The 21,783-nt window shown below is 41.3% G+C and overlaps 1 protein-coding gene across 3 annotated transcripts in view; it reads right to left on the bottom strand.

Annotated features, from left to right (window-relative positions):
* FBXO3 (F-box protein 3) overlaps positions 1–21,111 on the bottom strand; it is a 39,944-nt gene extending 18,833 nt beyond the window's left edge. The window contains exons 1-5 of one of the 3 annotated variants that reach the window (XM_053273373.1): positions 20,969–21,111; positions 11,195–11,284; positions 8,984–9,147; positions 4,184–4,298; positions 3,850–4,054 (exon numbers count right to left, since the gene is read on the bottom strand). In XM_053273373.1, coding sequence (XP_053129348.1) covers positions 3,850–4,054; positions 4,184–4,298; positions 8,984–9,147; positions 11,195–11,284; positions 20,969–21,057 — 663 coding nt within the window. In that variant the 5' untranslated portion in view covers positions 21,058–21,111. Of the gene's footprint in view, positions 1–3,849; positions 4,055–4,183; positions 4,299–8,983; positions 9,148–11,194; positions 11,285–17,056; positions 17,066–20,588; positions 20,838–20,968 lie in introns of those variants that run through there. The other 2 variants (XM_053273368.1, XM_053273382.1) reach the window with 2 other exon arrangements.
* Between the last annotated feature and the right edge of the window lie 672 nt (positions 21,112–21,783).

The raw sequence follows: 21,783 nt of genomic DNA, 5'->3' as shown, positions 1-21,783 counted from the left end.
ACATAGATGGAAAAAATTAGAGACAACACTGGTGGAAAGCAAGCTAGCAACCTGTGGACCTAATTGGGAGCTGAATTAAAAAACTGAAATTTTTAAATTAATTTTTTTTAATTAGAAACTAGTTTTAATAGCTGCCTTCTTGATAGCTGCTGCTGCTGAGCTCTTGAATGCACTCCTCACTATGATGAGTGCATGGGTATGACTTATATTTTTCTACTACCCCATCTAATAGCCCTGGGCAATTTACAATGAATCAAAAAGTTTATTGAAACAAGCAAACAACAAAAGCCCTAACAATTTAAAAACCATGAAGGGCAGGCTAAAAAATGAGTCTGAAGGGCTGAGGGCCAGTAATTGTTAAACCTCCAATTTCTGCAGGGGCACACTCCACAGTCTAGGAGCAACTGCAGAGGAGGCCTGATCTCAAGTCACCACCAGATGAACCACTGGCAGCTGGAGCCAGACCTCTCCAGTGACTTTTACACACAGCAGGCTTTACTGCGAGTTTACTGCTCTCAGTAAAATTTACTGCGAGCTTGAAGTTGTCCCAAAAAACTTACACAAATAGTGGATTTTTTTTTTACCCCGGATATAAATAGGGCTACATTCTAACATGCTGTGAAAAACCCAAATTGTGTGTGAACTGCTCCCCAATAACTCACAGGAACTTCGGGATAAATCTGGCTGATATGTGAACGCACCCATCCATTCCAGAGAAGATGCACGTTGGAGGACATTAAAAGCCCCATGTAAAAAACTTCCTGATGACCTTAACGTGCAGTGGGGATCATGCAGAAGGCAGCACTACAGTAACCCAGACCTAAACCATATAGAGCTTTAAAGGCAATAACGAACATTTTCTATTTTGCCCGGAAACACATCAGCAGCCAGTGCAACTGTTTAAGAACAAGCATAATATGCTCCCTCTTGATAACCCCAAAGTCCAATCCAGCTGCCACATTTCAACTAAGTGAAGTTTCCAGACTACACAGAAATGCAGTCCTAAGTAGAACATATTGCAATAGTCATGACTAGAGATTACCAACTGATGCACCAATGTTGTGAAGTCATCGAGGAGCAGATGCAGTTGTATCAGTCACAGTCAATAAAAAGCACTCTTAACCATAGTCTTCATCTGAAGTATCAGGAAGAGACCAAGATCCAAAAGTACTTGTTCTTTGTCAGCCTATAAGAAAGCATTAGAATTGCACTTCTACACTCAACTGTTCGGCTGTATTTATTGTTTCTTGTTCCTTTAATCATTTGTATACCACCTAGAGACCAATGTATGGAAAATACATAAAAATGTTTTATCAAGCATGGCTACATATTCAAAGACTGTAAGATTGGCGGCCATATTTGGAGGAGAACAACCTAAAAACAGTGGTACACTTTCTGGTAACCTCCAGATTTCACTACTGCAATGCGCTCTATGGGGGGCTGCCTTTGTACGTAGTCCAGAAACTGCGGCCGGCAGGTTAGTCTCTGGGGCAACCTGAAGAGACTATATTACTCCTATTTTAAAAGCATTACACTGGCTGCCCATACATTTCCAGGCAAAATGTAAAAGTGCTTGTCATTACCTATAAAGCCCTAAATGGCTTGGGCCTGTTTAAGAGGATCACCTTCTCCTTCAGGACCCCCACTGCTTCTCAAGACCTTCTGCAGAGGTCTACCTTCAGCTGCCCCCAGATCATATGGAGACGACTCAGAGCCAGGTTTTTTCAATAGCTGCCCCGAGGCTTTGGAACGAACTCCATTATTGGAAGAGCTTTCCCATCGCTAGCAGGTTTTAAAAGAGCGCTCAAGACACATTCATTTAATAAAGCCTTCAATCAGCTGTAAGTTGGTTTTTATTGTTTTCAAATTTTATAACTGTTTTAATTTGGATTTAATTCTGGTTTGTTTGCTTTGTAAACCATGAGACATTGGCATGCGGCAGTAAAGAAGTGTAATAAATAAATTCAATAGAACTGTAAAACAAAAGGTGGTGTTTCATCTATCACCATGATTAGGAAGATGAAATGCGTTTTTCTTAGGGATGTGCAAAACATCTTGAAGTAAAAAGGTTTAGACTTAAAACAGGCCATTTTGAGTAGCTCCAGCTGAAATAAAAAAAAACCTTTAAATAAAGGGCCTGTTTTGACCTCGGAACAAAACAACCCTGTTTTGAGTTGAAATATTTTGACATTTCAAGCTTCCAATTTTGCTTCTTGTTTGGCTTATTATACAAACCAAATGTTGTCATGGACAACTGTACCCCCATTGGCTAGGAGAGGGAGCCCAAAGGAGTAAGTTGCTCTAGTTGAGCTTATGGCTATGCTTGCTGCTGTTGCAATGCTGGGAAGTAAGGAGTCATAATTGTGTGAGAGAGAACAACTTGTGCCAATGATGTTTGTGCAGCACAGGCATTGTGGCTGGCAGTGGATTCTGGGTCAGCAATTCTTTCTTGGCCATTTTTGGACTGTTTGAAATGTGTGTTGTGTGTGCAGGGACAGATTTCCTTTTACTGTATGCTTCTGAAGTATTTTTCAAGGCACGGCTGAAAAATGCATTGCCATTTGCAATGCAAAACCTGTGTGTGTACTCTGTAAGTGTAGCTTGTTCCAGCCACAGGGAACAGCTGGGAAATTCAAGAACACCCCATTGTTCCCCATGGGTACCTCCTAGGGACACCAAGAGAAAATTTTAATGAGTTTTTAAAAATGTGTTAAATCATCTACTTACCCATTTCTTTTGTGGGCTGGGTGGTAGGTAGTTCCAGTCGTGCCCTACCACCCATCGCACTTTGGTTTCCCTAGGACCTACTCATGGGGAACAATTGGGTGTTTTTGAATTGCCCAGCTTTCCCTGTGGCCGGAACAACCGGAATATTTAGAGTTCTGTCTATCGAAACGTTTTGGCCATCTATGTTTTGTTTTGAGTTCGAAAGAAAAAAGCAAAATCTGTTTTGTTCACGTCCCTACCTAGTTTTTCTACTGCACTGATGAACAAGTTACTATTGTTTCAAAATGTAATCAAGGAAAGAGATAAACCCTTGTGCAAAGTCAACAGAGGGGTTTTTACAGCCTACAGGCTAGACACCAAGTCTACAATCAAAGACAGAGTTAGTTATGTAACTTCAAACATTTTTTAAAATGTGAACTCTCATAATGATAGACAGATAACACTAGGTTATATTATTATGCACATTAGGCTTGAAGCTAAGTATTTTGACAGATCTTTCAAGTCAACATGAAGCCAGTTTCCCCACCACCCCACTCCCATCATTTCAGTTATTAGCAACCTGCCTTTCCTAGTTCTAGGCCTGTTCTGTGAGGTTTTATTTTATTTTTATATTTATATCCAGTTTCTCTAAGGAGCCCAGCATGATGTACAGTACATGGTTATGTTTATCCTCACAACAACCCTGTGAGGTAGGTTATAATGAGAGAGAAGTGACTGCCCAGAGTGAGTTTCATGGCTGAATGGGGATTTTAACTCTGATCTCCCCCCAGTTCTAGTCCAACACTCTAACCACTACACCATAGGTTCACAACCTAACCAGCCTTCTACTCCTCCACTTTATATAAGAACAAAACAGTCTTGCTGGATCACACCAAAAGCCTATCTAGTTCAGCATGATTTCCCACAGTGGCCTACCAGATGCCCACCAATTAGAACACTTGAACATTCCTGTGGTGCCAATGATGTGAAGGGGGCTCATAAGAAAATAGCTGACATTCAGAATGTTCTACACACAAAGATTCAGGTTGTGCCTACTATATACACACAACTTTGTTTTCATCTACTGAAGGCGGCAAGCAACATTAGAGTTGTCTAAAGGATCTATTTAGAAGTCTCTCTTACTGGACATTGGTAGAAGATCTCATAACTATTGCGGCCCTCCACGCTCTCCAGAGCCATGTACTGACTCAATCCAGTGTGAATGCAAAAGGTTAAGGGGAGGCATTGTTTCAGTCCTAGTCGCTGTTGAAAACCACCAGCTGCTGTATCAATGTCCAACAAATCCTCAGAGCGATAGTGATTGGAAAGTGCCATACTTCCCATCAACCTTAGGAACCAAAAAGAAAGGAAAAAAGGAACTTGATTAACAGTGTAAGGTACAATTCAACAGTTTAAATATATACAGTTACATAGCAACCAACCATTAAATAGTGAGTATAGTAATTTAACTTCTCACCCTGGAACTACTAGCTTCTGTCCATTATGGATCCGAAATGAACACCGATAATCATCAGGGAGCTTGCAACCAATTTGTGCTTCTACAGCATCCAGGTCCTCCTCCCGTATACTGTCTGTGAGCATTCAGAATTACAAGTTTTAGCAGATATCTCCAGACAACACAATGTATGTTGCACTGAATGATTTAAGAGCCAATGTTAAACTGAAGACAGCAGCACCTGGCTAACAACTGTGTTTAGGATCATATCTCCCCTCAGTGCTTCTTCACAGTTTACCTTTTCTGAAATGGGTATTAATACTTATGCCTGACATAGTGCAAAAGAATATCCAGATGACAACATTTTGCTTCTCACACACATTGAGGTGCATACGCTTAGCGGGTTAAGTTTTAACATAGCATTCCTCAGAACAACTGGGCATCTTTTGAAGCATGGTATTATCCACACTACCCTGGGGTTCATGTTTTGACCTTAGGATATTTTGTCCAAAAGGCATGCAAAAAAGTTACCCCCTATTCCATAATATATTGATATTTAATATTTTAATATATCACATTAATAAACTATAATGTATTAATATAGATTGATATATTATCATAAAGATATAATCAAGAGCCAAATATTCATTTGTTTCTTTCCTCCTGTCTCCCTGAACTGTTATGCCAGATGAACATACAGCAGAATTTCAACATAACTTCATGTAACAATTTAGCGGACAACAGCTGTCGCAAGTAAATAGAAAGAGCGCACTGACTCGATGGCACAATTTTTCCTTTCCTTTATGACAATGATGGGCAGTGGGGAATCTTCTATAATCCACAAGCATTCTCAAAGACCTCTTTAATGCGTTATATATATATATATATATATATATATATATATATATATATATATATAAACAGATGTTCAAAGTTAGGAGATATTTCGATGTGACACATTACCTTTCGCGCGATATACTAGTAGCTGAAATGTGCCCTTAAATACAATAACTCAGCAAAAAACTGACAGCTATTAGCCAATCCTCTTACAGTACCAATGTCAACCAATTATGTTACAAAACCCCCAATAGGTATCTCATAATAAGGAGGGAGAGAGTGAAAATACGCACCCTCATTCAATAGCCAATGAATTTCATCACTTCCCTCATTTCTTCTTTTACATTTATAGTAGGACACAGTTGTTTTCCCTTGTGCTGGAGCTCCTCATTAGCAGGTTGTGAAGTGAGCATGCGCAAGACAGGACTGGAAGTTGCAAAGGCTTGCTTCCTGGTGCCAAAAGCCACCTAACCCAGTTCCTGTCCTGTCTGCTCGAGCATCAGGACACAGAAAAAAGAGCTCAACAGCATCTTTACCTTCTACTTTCAGGCTAAGCTTCCTACATTATCTCTCTCCTTTGTTTTCTGCTCCCCCCAACACCCCCTAGATTGTGCAGGGTGGGAACCAGTGTTCTCTCTAATTTTCTTCATCTGTGTGTGGAATTAATTTTGTTTTGGGAGGCAGTATCAAGGCAGTGTGTGTGCACATGCATTCAGAATGGGGCCTTCCTGATTCAACCTGAGCAGGATCTAAAATTAACTGAGCGGACATCACAAAATGTGTGAGTGTGCACACATGTGCATGCCTTAGAGGGAACACTGGTGGGAAGGGAGCTGTCTTAGGCTTTTTGTGTTAGTTAATCCAAATTCCAAACATATTTTTCCTTTAAATTCGCTACTCATTCATCCATTCCCCCCCCTCAGTTTGCCTTACTCCCCCCCCCGTTTACTCTCCACTGGCCCTTGCCTCCTCATGGAGCGTGCCCATGTGGAGGACATCCATGGGGGGGTCCCTTTCTGAAGCAGCAGGTAGCTGCAAGCCCCCCAAATTCTAAAATTACAAAAAATATCAAGGGCCTTACCTTTTAACGCTGTTCCCTTGCCACTTCAGCCCATTCCAGCCACTGTAGCAGAGGCCTCCTCAGAGGCAGCACCAGCTACGAGGAAGGCACTCAAAAAATCCAAGCACCTGAAGGTGCAACCGGAGCAGGGTGGAAAGGAGAAAAACCCAGCTTTTGGTCCGCCTTAGCGAGCAGTTCCTTATAGAAGAGATTTGCTGCAAATCCAAGTCATGACACAAAGGAACCTCACCTGAATAACGCCGGAATGCAGACGACGACCAGCATCTGGTGGGTGACCCTCTGGCGTCTTTGCCACATGATGCAGTGGGTGCTGACAGGGACCCGGCCTGTCCGTATAGTCCCCCACACCCCATCCAACAACCTTGGCTCTAATTCCCATGCATACAGCAGCACCTATGGACAAAAACCTACTACCTGCTGCTCCAGCCGGAAGACAGAAAATCTGATTTTCTCCTTAAAGAAGTTCATGAAGCTTCGGCTACCACCAAAGCAGCCACCACTAATTCCATTTTCTCATGTGCTTCCATTTTATGGGCAAAGGAACTTATAGCCCTGGTCACATCAGAAAATGTTAAACTACAGTAAGACATTAATAAGTTGGCAAAAGCAGCTACGCTGACAGCAGAATCCGGCCTCAATTGTCTGCAACGGACCTCCAGGTCCATGGCAGCAGGGGTGGCAGCCCTGTGTCTCCTATGACGTAAGCCTTGGCAGGTGGACACGAGGTCCAAGATGGCCCTCACTTCTTCCCCCTTTACAGGCTCCAATATATTCGGCCCTGCATTGGAACCAGTACTTGTTGAAACCAAGAACAAGAAAAAGGCCATGCCATCTACTCAGAAAGATAATCGCAGGTCTTTTCATCCCTACTCAGCCTCTTTTCGACCACATAGACAGTTCCAAACCAGTGCAACCAATCCATCCAGAGACTTTTGCAGCAACAATTTCAGAGCGTCAGGACATCCCCACAGGAGGTAGCACTACAAAGGCAACCCTAGAGCACAGGGATCCAGAGCCTTCAACTTCAGCACTCAATTCCCCAAGAAACAATTACTCAGCTCCAGTCTGGGGCAGACTTCTAGACTTCGGCACCACCAAGGACCGATGGTGCTGGACACAGTCCACAATGGATAGTCTAGAATTTTCTCACACTCCAACAGAGAGTTTCCTTTCATCCCCAAAGTCGAACAATCCAGAGAAACATCGGAGGATGGAGCAGGCGAGCTCTCATCTTCTTCAGATTCGGGCGATTGAACCAGTGCCCTCAACAGACTTATGTCAAGGCATCTATTCGCTTTTATTCCTGGTTCCCAAGGAAGATGGTTCTTGGAGGGCGGTCTTGGATCTCAAGCGCCTCAACAAGTTTGTAACAAAGAAGTTCAGAATGGAGTCCCTACGTACCATCAAGGAGGCAATCCATCCAGGGGATTACCTAGCATCAGTAGACCTTTTTGATGCTTACCTACATATTCCCATCTCTCCTCATCACCAGTGATTCCTCAGGTTTTCATACAACATCCTCCACTACCAATACAGAGCCCTGCTTTTTGGCCTCTCATCGGCCCCTTGGATCTTCACGAAGGTCATGGTCACCCTGATTGTGCACCTCTGTCTACAGGGGTGCACGTATACCTATTCTGGATGATCTTCTAATCGGCACATTATCCACATGCAAATAACTGTGTATCTTCCAGCTGGATGCAGTGGTTCTGAAGCTAGATCCCACCTTCATTCCAAAAGTAAACACGTTGTTCCATCGTTCAAGACATTGTCCTCCCTTCCTTCTGCCCCTCCCCAGTCCACCACAATGAAAAGTTGTGGCATAAGCTAGATGTCTGGCATGCCCTCAAGATTTACCTTAAACGTACTAAGGACATGCGCAAGTCTGACTCACTTTTTATTTCCTTTCAACCTTCTTCCTTGGATCAGAAAATTTCGAAAGTTACTATCGCCAGATGAGTAAAATCTTGTATCATTTTATCCTACCGCACTCTCAATTTACCACTACCAGATGGCATCATGGCTCATTTGATGTGAAATGCAATGGCCTCCATGACCTTTTCAGCTCACGCACCTCTTCAGGACATCTGTAAGGTGGCAATATGGTCATCTATTACCCCCTTCATCTGCTATTATAAGATAGCATCTTTTTCAGTTGACCTGGTGGCCTTTGGCCATAGGATTCTCCAGCAAGTGGTGAAATACATCCTTCCTCCCTTTTATCTTCTGCTTGGGCATGTCCAGCTAATGAGGCGTTCCAGCACAGAGGAAAAAGGAACATTGGTTCTTATTGTGAAGGGTTCTTTTCTCCCAGTGTCTGGAGCTCCTCATGGCCACCCAGATGTACTCCTTTCACTGTCTTTCTACATGGAGGGGATGTGTTTCTTGTTTCGGTGGAGCCAGCTCCTAGGGATCCTAGAGTTAGTTATACCTTATGATTTGTCTTGTCCATCGACCTTTGTCTAACTTGTTGTCCTCCTCGACTATGTCATTTTTGTTTCATATCTCCTGCCTTTCTCGGGTGCTCACTCCATTTTTCAGTGCTGCTCTTCGCTACAGTCCCAGAACTGGGTTGGGTACCCTCTGGCACTAGGAAGCAAGCCTTTGCAACTTCCAGTCCTGTCTCGAGCGTGCTCACTTCACAACCTGCTAATGAGGAACTCCAGACACAGGGAAAGAGAACCCTTCACGGTAAGAACCAATGTTCCTTTCTAATATTTTATTTTTTTATTTACACATTAAAGAGGTCTTTAAGAAAGCTTGTGCATTTTTGGTTGCAATATTTAAACCATCTAAGATGACATTTGCCCAGATTCTTAAAAGTTGTCTTTGTCATTTTATATCTCTAGAGAAAATAACAAAGTACAATTGGTTACCCAAAGTGTCAAATATATAAACAATACCTTTCAAAGAATTAATCATCCGAGGGCAGCACTGTAACAAATACTTTTTCAAATCATCCCAGGCTTTTTTAAGGGTAGCGTAATACTGAATATACCTTCCTAAATCAGTGTAAGTATCTATAAAGGCTGCCTTCCAACTCTTATTTCTCCGAGATTTCTCAGCTCTAACAAGACAAAAAACAAATACAATAAATGTTTTAAGTAGCAACACCACACAAGTCCCCCTCCCGCCTTGCACTCAAACTTTCCATATCTAATTTTCATTTTTGGAAAAATTCTAGGTGTTAGTTTCCTTTAATGAGCAAATCCAGCTGTGGGTGAACTACAAAAGCCGGGATATAATCCAAAATTGAGCACTTTAGTCCTAAAGAGTTCAATGATCAAGAGTTTTAAATAAAAGATTAACTTCAGCTGGATCATGCCCCATAACACAATTTCTATTGACCTGCCTACACAGAGATTGAGATTAATCATTATTCCAACATTTACAAATAAAATTCTATAAGGATTTTATAAGAGAGAAGGCAAACAACCACTGATAGTTTGCTAATCATTTATGACTGCTAAAACAAACATTTATGAAGATTCCAGAGGAGGTTTATCCAGGACAATGAAATGTTTCTCAGAGTTTGGATACTTGATCTAAAGAAAATTGAGTTTAGTCAGCAAAAGGAAGAGTGCCTGTATGAATTCTGCTCTGAAAATAAAAGACACATGTAAAGTGATTAGCATGTCATCTCAACTAGGCCAAACTATGGTTTAATCACAGCTTAGGTTGAACCTTTGGCTTGCACTTTCTCCACTCCCTTTTCTGCACGAGAGAAGGATGGTGGTTTGTACAAACAAGCCAGTATTTGTCAGGATGTCAGAATGCTGGAAAGTCACAGCTTGTTCTAACCACATTTTGTGACCAAGCTAGGAGACTGTCCAGTTCCATATGCTGGCTTGTTTGTATACTGTGGTTAGAACAAGCAGGATTTACCAGAGTTATATCACAACTAATCTTGTTTTGTTCTAAATCATTAATGGAAGCAGAAAATGTTTTCCTTGTGCACATAAATGTTCACCATGCTAAACTATGGCTTACTGGTGACAACTGAAGCAAACTATTATGTGCAAAAATGAGTAGTGATGAACCTGAACTTCAAACACAAACAGCAGCTCCTTGTTTTTCCACAAGTGGTATGACTCTTATGTGACCAAGACTATTCACACAATCTTCAACCCTTTTCTGAGTGGTGGTCAGATGCTGAAAACCAACTGCGGGTGAATGCAATATGACATGACTTAACAAACAACATTGGTTCAGCCCACAAGTGTTACAACTGGAAATTAGCATAAACCAACTGAAAGGTGTAGTCACCATAGGCTCAGGTAATCACATGAATATGCCTGGGTCAGTCTAGCATTGCAAATAGCTGTGTATCTCATTCTGGAGTCCCTGGCAACTTAATACGTGGGTTTCAGTATGGATTGTTGTTTAGATATTCTGCTGGTTTGGAAGCCGATGGGATTGCTATGTGGTTAGAAATACTCAGTTTTGCAAACAAACTAGGCTGCCATACAGGAGGCAGATGGTGGATCATTCAGTGCAACAATATTCCAGAAGATAAGAACAAGATAGAGGATAATTAAGTGTACATTTTAAGTTGGAAACTACTACTACCACCACAACAAATATTTATATACCGCTCTACAACCAAAGTTCTCAAAGCAGTTTACATAGAAAAATACACAAGTAAGATGGTCACCTGTCCCTAAGGGCTCACAATCTAAACTAACTTCAAAATAAGATTGTGGTAGTACAACATAATTCAGGAATCAGAGAAAGCGAGAATCAACCTGTAACACTGCTTATTGTCCACATGTGAAATGTAGTAAACCTACAGGATAGGAATAAGGCATCATTTGACATAAAAGTGTTACTACTCCTCAGACAAACTGCAATGTTTGATTAAAGCATCAAGAGAGCCATTACCATCCTTACAACTTAGCAGAAATCTCTGTAAGGATAGATGATAAAGTGTTTAGCTGATATTCAGGTGCCTTCTCACAATTTTTATTACTAACCTACATTTTCAAAGTTGGCCAGAAGCACCTCTGAAACCTTTTGTGCCAAAAGATATTGTACAAAAAGTGTGCATTAGTTCAAAATAACCCAACTGGAAGCCATTTTTTAGCATATGAAAATCAAACACTACCCATACTTACTCAGATAAAAGCCAGTATTTCTTACAGTGCCTCCTCCACAATGGATCATGACTTGAAAGCTGATTTAATCGACGACTTACACAACAACAGCTGTAAATACAGAATAATTTTTAGAAGTGGTTTACCACTCATAATGAACACAGCCAGGCACAGTGCATATTATAGTCCACAATGATACTGAAGAATTTCTAGTTTTAAAGTTTTAAAAACCTGGATAGTCTGTAAGACTATCAATTTTAATACAGTATTCATTTCTCTAAATGGATGCATGCCTTTGAACATTTCCACCACACAATGTATTCACTGGTGCAGTCGCAAAGCTCAAACTTTGTTCAAAAATAGTAAAACTAGTTTATTGTTAGGCTATAGTTATGTCACCTCAGATAAGGTTTAATACCAAGCTTAGGAATTTATCTGTAAAGTACATTTCAGCCTATTTATAGGGGATACATAATGATCTCCAACTTATTTCTTCAATATCCTGGACTCCTCCCTGAGTTATTAAATTATGACAAAGCAAATCATAAGCCAGGAGCTTGGGAGCCCTATGCATGAGCAAAATGCACTCTCTTGGGATGTATAGGTGGCCTGATTTTCCTGTCTGGCTGCAGCCCCTCACACTGCATAGAAGCTGCTCTAGGGACTCTCCTGATCTCCAGAAGCAGCTTTTCAGAGGTCGTGAAGGGATGCAGTAGAAAGGACCTCCAGAAAAGCTTAAGTGCATACAGGAAACACTGAATGTAGCCTTCTGGATCCTGACAATCTATTCTAACAATCTGTGCTACATATTTACTTATTTTCCTGGTATAATGAGACCAAAACAATAGTTTACTTTTACATATTTCCTGCATAGTTACAACATTTCCCCTCACACAGTTAAAACTCTGCCTGTTTGTCATGCATGCGAGTTGATCACTGGAACTGTGAAATCAAGTGATAGCATCCATGTGTGTTTAGGTCACTACAGACCTAACAATAAAGGGAAAATCAAGTGTAGATAAATCACCAAATGCAGATAAATTATGTACAGATGAACCAGCCCTTTGTTTTTCACTGGTTTCCAACAAAGGGGGCAATAGCAATATAAAATCTCAAAAAGTTCTTATAAAGGCAAAGTATGAAATTAAAAGAATAAGGCCTCTGAGCATATGTTCAGGACCTTTGTATATGATCAAGTTAAATCAGTAAGCAATTATATTTCATTCATGACAACAGAGGTTCAATGGTTTACAATCAGGTTCTAAGATCACCAGCCAGGAGAAGAGATTTGTGGGGGCATGGCAGGGAGGGGAGGAAGAACATGAACAAGCCCACTTTTATGGAGGTAGAGGACAAAATTAATCTCGAGCCAGAATACATTAGCTCTAATCTTTCAGCGTACAGTATGAGATTATCTCCTATCAACATAGACCTAGTACCTCTAGATAAAGATTCCATCTATGTTAGAACAATTAAAGCAAAAAGGACAGATTAAATCAGGTCTGTTCACACATTGTAGTTAAGGTACAATTTCCTGAAACTAGAGTTATTAATGGTTTGAACAGTACACAAAAGGAGCAGGTGACCAAAATATATTTCTCTCAGTAGAAATAAGAGACTACATGATGGAAATTAGATCAAATTGAGTGAAAGGGGATACTGAAGAACCATCTTTTAAATGCTTTATGTTCTGCCCAACCTTCCTTTGGTTTCTTAGCTCCCAGCAAATACAGCATGCTAATTATCCATGCTTTTAAAAACCCAGAGAGGATACCAAACTCATCACTTAATACCAGTTTCTATAATAGCATGGAATATACCTCCCTACCCTTGGGAATATAGAGATTTACTAAATAGACATTTGGGTGCATGGCACTTGCAATGGAGTATATTTTTTCATTATGTTTGCACAACATATGCTACAGTATCAGATAACATTATTATGTACAAATGCAAATTCAAGAGATATTAACTCTGTGTATTTATAACCAAAAACAATTTAAAAAACAAAAGTAACTTGAGAGGCACTGGATCATCAAATAACCTAATGATTCAAGAAGAGTGACCTGTGGAGAATAATGGCTACCATTCTCGCTGGCATTGAAAAAAAAGCCACACGCACACCACTAGCAGCCCCACTTCTGAAGCACAGATGCTTGGGTGGGCAATTTTCGATGCTTGGGTGGGCAATTTTCACCAATCCCCCTTCCTATGGAAGTGCTCCACACAACCCAGAAGTAGGACCCTGAGATCTATACAAACTTCAGAGACCTACTTTGTGGTTGAATGAAGCACTTCCAGAGGCAGGAGGAGGGACAGGAATAGGCAAAAAAATCATACCCACCTGAGTGAGCACCTGCACTTCATAAGTGAGTCCACTAGCAGTGTGTGCATGACCTTTTTGCTGCATATGCAAACCATTAGTGAGGATGTCAGTGATTGTCTCCGACTTCATTATTTATAGCAACTTCTCATTTATGCAACTTTGTGCTTCTATGTATATTATATAGAATGCCACATCACCTCCACGATAACGAATTATCATGGGGTATAGTCCCACTATATAGAAGTATGTTTCCAAGAAGGATAGCACTGACAATAAACATGAGACCTCTTTTGTAATATCAGAATTGCGTTTTTCCTTTTTTCTGCAAAGCCACCTGTCACTGATTAATAATTAAAGATAAAACTAGGTTGACATCTTTGGAATAAAAGAGAGATATTAAAGTTTTTCTGTGCAACTAATATGAAAGCAAGGGTGCATTTTTGTACAATACCAAGGAGTATTCTTGTGGGCAAAGGAGATTCTAGAGACAACAGTGGATCCGTGAAAAACATTTATGGACTATTGGTTGAGAGTTTGACATGGTTATTTGTACTTCTTTTGATGAAAACTACTTTTTTTAAGAAAGTTAGCTCAAGTTAGAAAGTTTTATGTACATTTTATTTAAAATATTTACCAACGCACTAATTATTTTTTAGATTGTGAGCCCTTTGAGGACAGGGATCCATCTTATTTATTTATTATTTATCTGTGTAAACTGCCCTGAGACATTTTTGGAAGGGCAGTATAGAAATCAAATAAATAAGTAATAATTAATAAATATTTTAGTTTTCCATTTATGAAATATTTAAGAGCTGCCTTTCTTCTTATTAATATTTTCTTCCACTCTAATAAGTTTCTTCTCAACTTGTACTAATCTTCACAAATTTAAGCATTTTTCAGACTATAAAAACATCTCTGCATGTACTCAAGTTTTCTTTTGGTCTTTCTCTGAAAAAAATCCAGATTTTTCATACTATTTGTCAGTTTATTAAATAATGCACCTTCAAATCTAATGTTATGCATAATCTGTCCTCAATATAAGCATTTTCCAACAGGTAAGTTGACTCGCTTAGAGTCAGCTCCATAAGTGGGGAGTTTAAACTCCTCACTTTTGCAGTTGACTCATTCTCTTAGGGCTATTTGTGCCCAGCATGCTTCGAGGCTGGAGGAGGAAAGAAGAAAAAAAATAACTAAATTATATGGCAGCTTTATATGGCCACTGCTCAAAAAAGGTATACATGTTGTAGGGGGCAGTATGCCCCAATTTTATTTTATTTTAAATATAAGTGTGCTTCAGGATGGAAAAGGTTGGGAAACACTGTTCTATAACAGATCATCTGTCTGGTTTCTTCCTGCCATTATATCTAATAAATATTTTTTGACAACTAATTCTGTATCTTTTTCCCCCCAGTAGCTGCCTTAGTTTCATCCATCTTTCTTTTTGTTTATATTATTAGTATGAATATCTGATCTAATTTACAATCTATATTGTATTGTGCATGTGGCAGTTAATCTCCAGCACTGATTGGCTAAACTAATGTGATGGCACAGAACATTCCAACTGATCAGCAAACAAAGCTTTCAGCAACAAGATGTTCACAGTCCAGAGATTCTGATAAATGGGATAATTGTCAGTTTGACTAGGATTAAAGTATCACACAGGCCTTACAGAAGCAGGAGTTTGTGTGGGCAGGCTAGGAACTGGCAAGCTGAAATAAGACCTCAGAAGACAGTCCATAAACAGAGTTACCAAAGGAAAAGGGCAAGCAAAATGAAAGGAGTTGAGCATTGTGGACTAGTTAGTTCGTGGGGGCACAGGGTTGCCAGTTATAGATCCTAACACGCTTCTATACCTTTAGGAACTGCCAAAAAAAAAAAAAAAGGACAAATCTGCCAGCTGTTGCTTCTACCATCATAGGATTTAATCCAACAATTTTAGAAGATGACTGAAGGGAGGAGACAGTGAATTTAATATATCCATTTGAACTAACCAGCCAGTTCTTTGCTGCAGGCTTTTATTTCTATATATCATATTTTCAAGAAGCGTTTTAAAAAGTCCATTTCATTCTTAAATTGATCTTTGGAGTCTCTCCTAAGATAAATTGCCAATAAATTTTTAAAAAGTCTTTTTAGGTGGTGCACCATTTTCTATTTCTTTGATCTGGTCCTTATTCCCCCATTCCTTTACTCAGTCTTTTATTTAACACATTTTCTAAATGTATATGGATTACATTGAGTTTAAGCCAGCTCAATATTTAAGTAATGCCTTGATACCAAAGTTCAGGCGAGCTCTCACTCTCACCCGATTAAACGCTCTACCTAATGCGGTTTTATTTGGAAGATTCGCAGGCACGACAAGTGTATCTAGTGTGTGCCCATGTGGATCTGGCCATATCGAAACAACCGCTCATGTCCTGTTGTACTGTGATCACTATAGAGAAATAAGATGTAAATTAATAGCCCTGCTCTTGAATAATTTCCCAGGTCATCAAGATGAATTTTATTTAAATTATCTGCTTACCAACCTAAATTCTGATGTTGTAGATACGGTGGCTAAATTTTGCTATATAATATGTCAAATGCGGACTCACATGGTGTAATGAACTTTCTATTGTTGTTCCTATTTTCATTTTTATCTGTTTTTATTTTATTTTACTGGTCTATGACCGAAATAAATATATATTCTAGTTATTATGGATTACCTCAGTGTCTAGTTTACTGAGGTCCACTCTAGCACTGTCCACATTTCTTTCTATTCTCCATAGTTTTTCAGAAGTCAATTAAAAAACCTCTGATCTGAAACATATGCTCTATGTTTATTTTTAAGGAGACTAATCTTGTCATTATTTGATTTACAAATCTTTTCTTCTGCAATTTTCTATCTTGTGCAGCATAATACCCCCCAAAAAAGGACAAAATTGCTTCTGTATTTTTAGATTTTGAGCCCTTTGGGAACAGAGAGCCATTTTATTTATTTCTATCTATGTAAACCGCTTTGGGAACTTTTATTGAAAAGCGGTATATAAATAATCATATTCATATATTCTTCTCCAAATATCCTCCTTTATATTTTTCATCTTCTGTTTCTCAGCATACAGTACGGAATATGTCTGGAAACAAAGTTGTTTTCCTCAACAGAACTGAGTATTCTCCCTGAAGCTTTATTTCGATCAGTGACCAGAACAAACACAAGCAAAAGGAAAAAGAGAATACAACATCATAAAATCTCTACAGTATTCTCCCTCATTCCCTCAATAAATGTTCTTTGATACTAAGCCTCTATTTATCAACTTCATATTCAGAAATGCCTAACCACTTTTTTTTTTTACAATGGACCATGAGTTATCACATCTAAGAATTGATTTTTGAGTATAAATCCTACTATAACAAGGACATTTCCACTGAACTATCCTGTGCTACCGCCTTTCTCCCTCTTTTGTCCATGATCAGATCTCCAGCACTTAGCTATTGCAAGGGAGGGAAAGCAGCACAGAACAATCGCAACAGGCCAGGCAGCTACCAGTCACCTGTCAAGCACCAGGATCCCCCCACTACACCTCATGAGATCCCTGTAAACCAGAAAGCTGAGAAGGAGCAGCAGCGGGTCAGTGGGCAGTAGTTCCAAACTGAGGGGCTACAAGTCCAGCTCAATGGACATCACCATCTTGATGCCTGGCTCAGAGGCAATTTGGATGAGCAGCACCCTCAAGTGATATAAATGACACAAGGAGAGTATGTCAGGAAGATGGCCTCTGCCAAGTCATGGCAAACATTCTCTCAGCAAAACCCTGTCATTATTGCTTGTCCATCTGGGTGTGTCTAGCCCATGTCTAAGTAGGGCTTTGGATTTCCCAGAAACTTGGATGCTTTAAAAAAAAAGTTTGAGCATTCTCTCTCATATAGGGAGAATAAATGCAATTCATTCCAAACTCTTTGCCTCTCATAGGAAAAATGCAAATGGATCTCATTTGTCTTCTCGGAGATCCATTTGCAAATGGATCTCCAGAAGTGCCTTCTATCAGCTTCAGCTGATACGCCAGCTGTGTTCATTTCCTGAGATGAACAACCTCAGAACAGTAGTACATCTGCTGGTAACCTCCAGGCTGGATTACTGCAATGTGCTCTATGTGGGGCTGCCCTTGTATGTGATCCAGAAACTACAGTTGGTCCAGAATGCAGCAGCCAAGTTGGTCTCTGGGTCATCTCAGAGAGACCATATTACTCCTGTATTGAAGGAGCTATACTGGCTGCCGATAGGATTCCGGGCAAAATACAAGGTGTTGGTTATAACCTATAAAGCTCTAAACAGCTTGGGCCCTGGGTATTTAAGAGAATGTCTTCTTCGTCATGACCCCCACCATCGCCCACTGAGATCATCAGGTAGAGGTCCATCTGCATTTGCCACCAGCTTGTCTGGTAGCGACTCAGGGACGGGCCTTCTCCGCTGCTGCCCCAAGGCTTTGGATGCGCTCCCTAGTGAAATAAGAGCCTCCCCATCTCTGACAGTTTTAAAAAGGTCTTTAAAGACGCATCTGTTCACCCAGTCTTTTAATTAATATTGTTTTAATGGTTTTAATGTTGTTTTAAAATATTGTTTAATTTTTTAAAAAAATTGTTTGTGCTGGTCAACGACCGTAATAAAGATTATTAATATTAATATTAAAAAAATTGTTATGTTTTAAAATTCTTTTTTGTGTTTTTAACTAATGTTTTACTTTCTGTTTTTATTTTGTTGTAAACTGCCCAGAGATGCAAGTTTTGGGCAGTATAAACATATGTTAAATTAATAATAATAATAATAATAATAATAATAATAATAATAATAATAATAATTGTTGTTATTATTTGGAGTTTTTATGGATATTTTAATCTGGTTTTGTGTTTAAACTGTTAAATTCTTCATTTTATGCTGTAAACCGCTTTGAGACTTCGGTAATGGGCGGTATACAAATTTATTAAATAAATAATAAATTTGGGCAGCAGGGAACAAGGTTTCAGAAACAACAAAGCTATCAACTATTAATGAGAATTCTTTGTTTCTACCACCTTCAAGATTAAGCATATAATGATGCTTAATCAGGTCAGGATTCAGCTTCGTTTCATACCTGGGCTTAGTTCCATGAAGTAATCATGGAGAAAGTGTCTATGTGTAAAATGTCTTCTCACTCACTACTGACCAAAACACAGCATTCCTAGGTGCATCTAGATTTGAGTCAGGATTTCCAAGAGGTAAGATATAGTTTCTAGAAATATTTGACACCAGCATGGCTCGCGCTCTCTCTCTCTCTCTCTCTCTCTCTCTCTCTCTCACACACACACACACACACACACACACACACACTCTCCCCTTGGAAGGGGACAATTTTGAATTAGAAAAGGAGGTGAAAGTGTTAAACATGCCTCACCATTCCTTTACTCCATATTTCAGCCCTCTGCTGCAGCTGTTTCTCAGTAAATGAGTTGTTCTAGTAAGGACTAATCTGTCTTTCCTTTCATTTTATTAATTTCTATGTAAACTGCTTTGGGAAACTTTTGTTGAAAAGCCATATATAAATATTTGACATATATTCACTATACCGACAACTGGACTAAATTTGGTCCAAATCTGATAAGACAGTTCACACATTAGCCCACTTGCGTCTCAAATGTTAATGCACCCCCCTTCTTGAATTGGGGTGGGTGACATCACAAACTATGCATTTGAGGTCAATGGTAAACCACTCCTGCACTCTACCAAGAAAACCACATGGTTCTGTGGTCGCCAGGAGTCAACACCGACTCGACAGCACAATCTTTCCTTTCCTATGTGTCTGTACAACTGTATCAAATTTGATCCAAATCAGTTCCCACTTGCACCTCAAACGTTCATGTGTCCACCATCTTGAATCAGGGTGGATGACATTACAAACTATACCCTTGAGCCATCTCTATTTATCCTTATACCTGTAGCAAATTTGGTTCAAATTGGTTAGGCAGTTCACAAGCAAGCCCAGTTGCACCTCAAACGTTCACACATCTGCCATCTTGAACTGGGATGGATGACATCACAAACTACTCCACTGAGGTGTCCCTATGTGCCCCTACAACTGTACCAAGTTTAGTTAATATTAGTTCAGGCATTGTGAAGTTGATGGGCAGGGGCACACACACAGACACAGAATGCTGGGTGATCTCATAAGCCTACTGGAAAGAAGGCTTAAAAAAAAAAAAAAACTGTTAAGGCTTGAACATATGTAATGTCCACTTTGGTCCCAAGCCTGTGATGCTGAACTAAATCAAGTGCAAGGAGTTACAGTTCCCTCAAACCTGTTTGTTTAGCTTGTCTTTCTTGCGCCAAAAAAATATCTCCCCACGCTGAAAATCCTACCAATACACGTAGCTCTTTCAGCTCAGTGCTTTTACAGGCCCAATCATGTGTTGTCTCCAGGCCAGGCAGGCCGGCTTTAACACACGCGGAACAGAGCGAACACTTGTTGACAGCCACGCCGTGGTGAAAGAAGCCTGTCTGTCAGCAGAGGGACAGCTTGGAGGTTCTTTAATGCACTTGGGGCCCGTGCCTGCCAGGGCAGAAACGCCTCACGCTGTGCGAGACACAACAGACCCGAGCACCAAAAGGCACAGCAGAAAGAGAGACCTGCTCCCCCTAGACAGGGACACGGGACCCAGCTTCCGTCCGAAGGGAAGACACCCCTCATCCCCATTCCCCCGCCGCAAGAGACCCCCGGAGACCCCCTGCCCCCCAAAAACTCTTATTTGCGGGCGTCCCCACATGCCACTGTGATAAGAGAGACCCCCTCCCCTGATTACGCTACCCCGAAGACTGCCGATTAGGATCGTCTATAGATAGACAAGGACGTCTCACCACCGTCGCGCCCCCTTCTCGGCGCTGTATCTTTGGCACCCCCGAAGAAACCCCACCCGTGGCACCACCACCACCACCACCACCCCCTCCTCCCGATCTGCCCGTGGTTAGAGCTTCAGGAGGGAGGAAAACTAAGCCATTGCAAGGGACGGAAAGGCGGCACAAAGCAATCGCCACAGGCCAGGCAGCAGCCGCCCGTCGCCTGCCAAGCGCCACGACCCCCCCACCTCATGAGATCCCTGTAATCCAGGAAGCTGAGGATGAGCAGCAGCGGGTCAGTGGGCAGCAGCTCCAAACTGAGAGGCTGCAAGTCCAGCTCAACGGACGTCGCCATCTTGACGTTTGCCTCGTTGGCACCTCCTCTCTGGCTCGGAGGCTCCGCCCTACTGAGCTCGGGTTGGGTCGGTCCAGTCGAGCCTGGGCCGCCTGCGTCGCTGGCAAGCGCCACCCGCCCCTCACGCTGGTTTGTTATCAAAACACACACCAGGGAGGCCGCGCGCGCGTGCACGCGAAAAGGCGCAGCCGCTGGGCTCGAATGCGGAGGCGAAGACTGCCCGAGGGAGACGCTGGGAAAGGGAAGACTCCGAGCTCAAGTGCTCTCAGATACCTCCGCAACATGACCTCACGCAGGCAGCTGAGGTGGAAGCATATCCCGCTGAGTTTGATGAGACCTACTTCGAGTCCCATAAGAAGCATTGGACTTTGGGCTTAAACTCCAAGCCAAGGGACTCGGGGGCGGGTGACACTTCTTCCCCGGCATCCTTCCTGAGCCATTCTGCCTCCCTTCTCCCGTTCCAGGAATGCTGCACATCTGATTGGCTGGCTTTGTGAGGGGGGCGTGGCTAACCCGTTCTAAATGGCTTTGCGTTGGGATGCTCATCTCTCTCTCTTCTTTTCTCTCCAGTTTCTCTTTGCTCACGGTCTCTTTGGGTCAGCTAAGGGATCCTGTAGCGCTCACCGAAATATGCTACCTCCCAGCTTCTGCAACTTCTGATCTGATCCCTCGTAGAGTTTTGTTTTGTTTTGTTAAGAAGTCCTGCTTTGGATTGTGAACTGGTTAGATGGGGAAGCAAGCATAGATTTTTGCAGGGAGTGGAAGAACTATGTGCTTTAGTTCCAGAGGTGTAGCTAGGGTAGAGGGGTCCCATGTTTGCCCCTCTCCCCAGTGGCTCCTTAGAGTGAGGGAGATATAATAAAGAATATAGGGAGGGGTGGAGCTGGGGCCATGTGCTGGGCTGGAGGCCTGCCTGGGGAAGTTGGAAGTGTTTGCAGGCTGAGGGCCCTTCCCAACAACTGTCAAACCTGAACCTCCTCTTGCTGTTTGTTCCCCAGCTATAAAAGGGTGGGGCTGCTGAGGCAGCTTCTTGGTGTCATGCCTTGGCTTCCAATTTTGCCAGGCAGGAACTTCCCTAGTGTAGAGTT

This window comes from Hemicordylus capensis, chromosome 1, assembly GCF_027244095.1.
Source record: "Hemicordylus capensis ecotype Gifberg chromosome 1, rHemCap1.1.pri, whole genome shotgun sequence".
Lineage (NCBI taxonomy): Eukaryota > Metazoa > Chordata > Lepidosauria > Squamata > Cordylidae > Hemicordylus > Hemicordylus capensis.
This window is presented reverse-complemented; position numbering and strand designations above follow the sequence as displayed.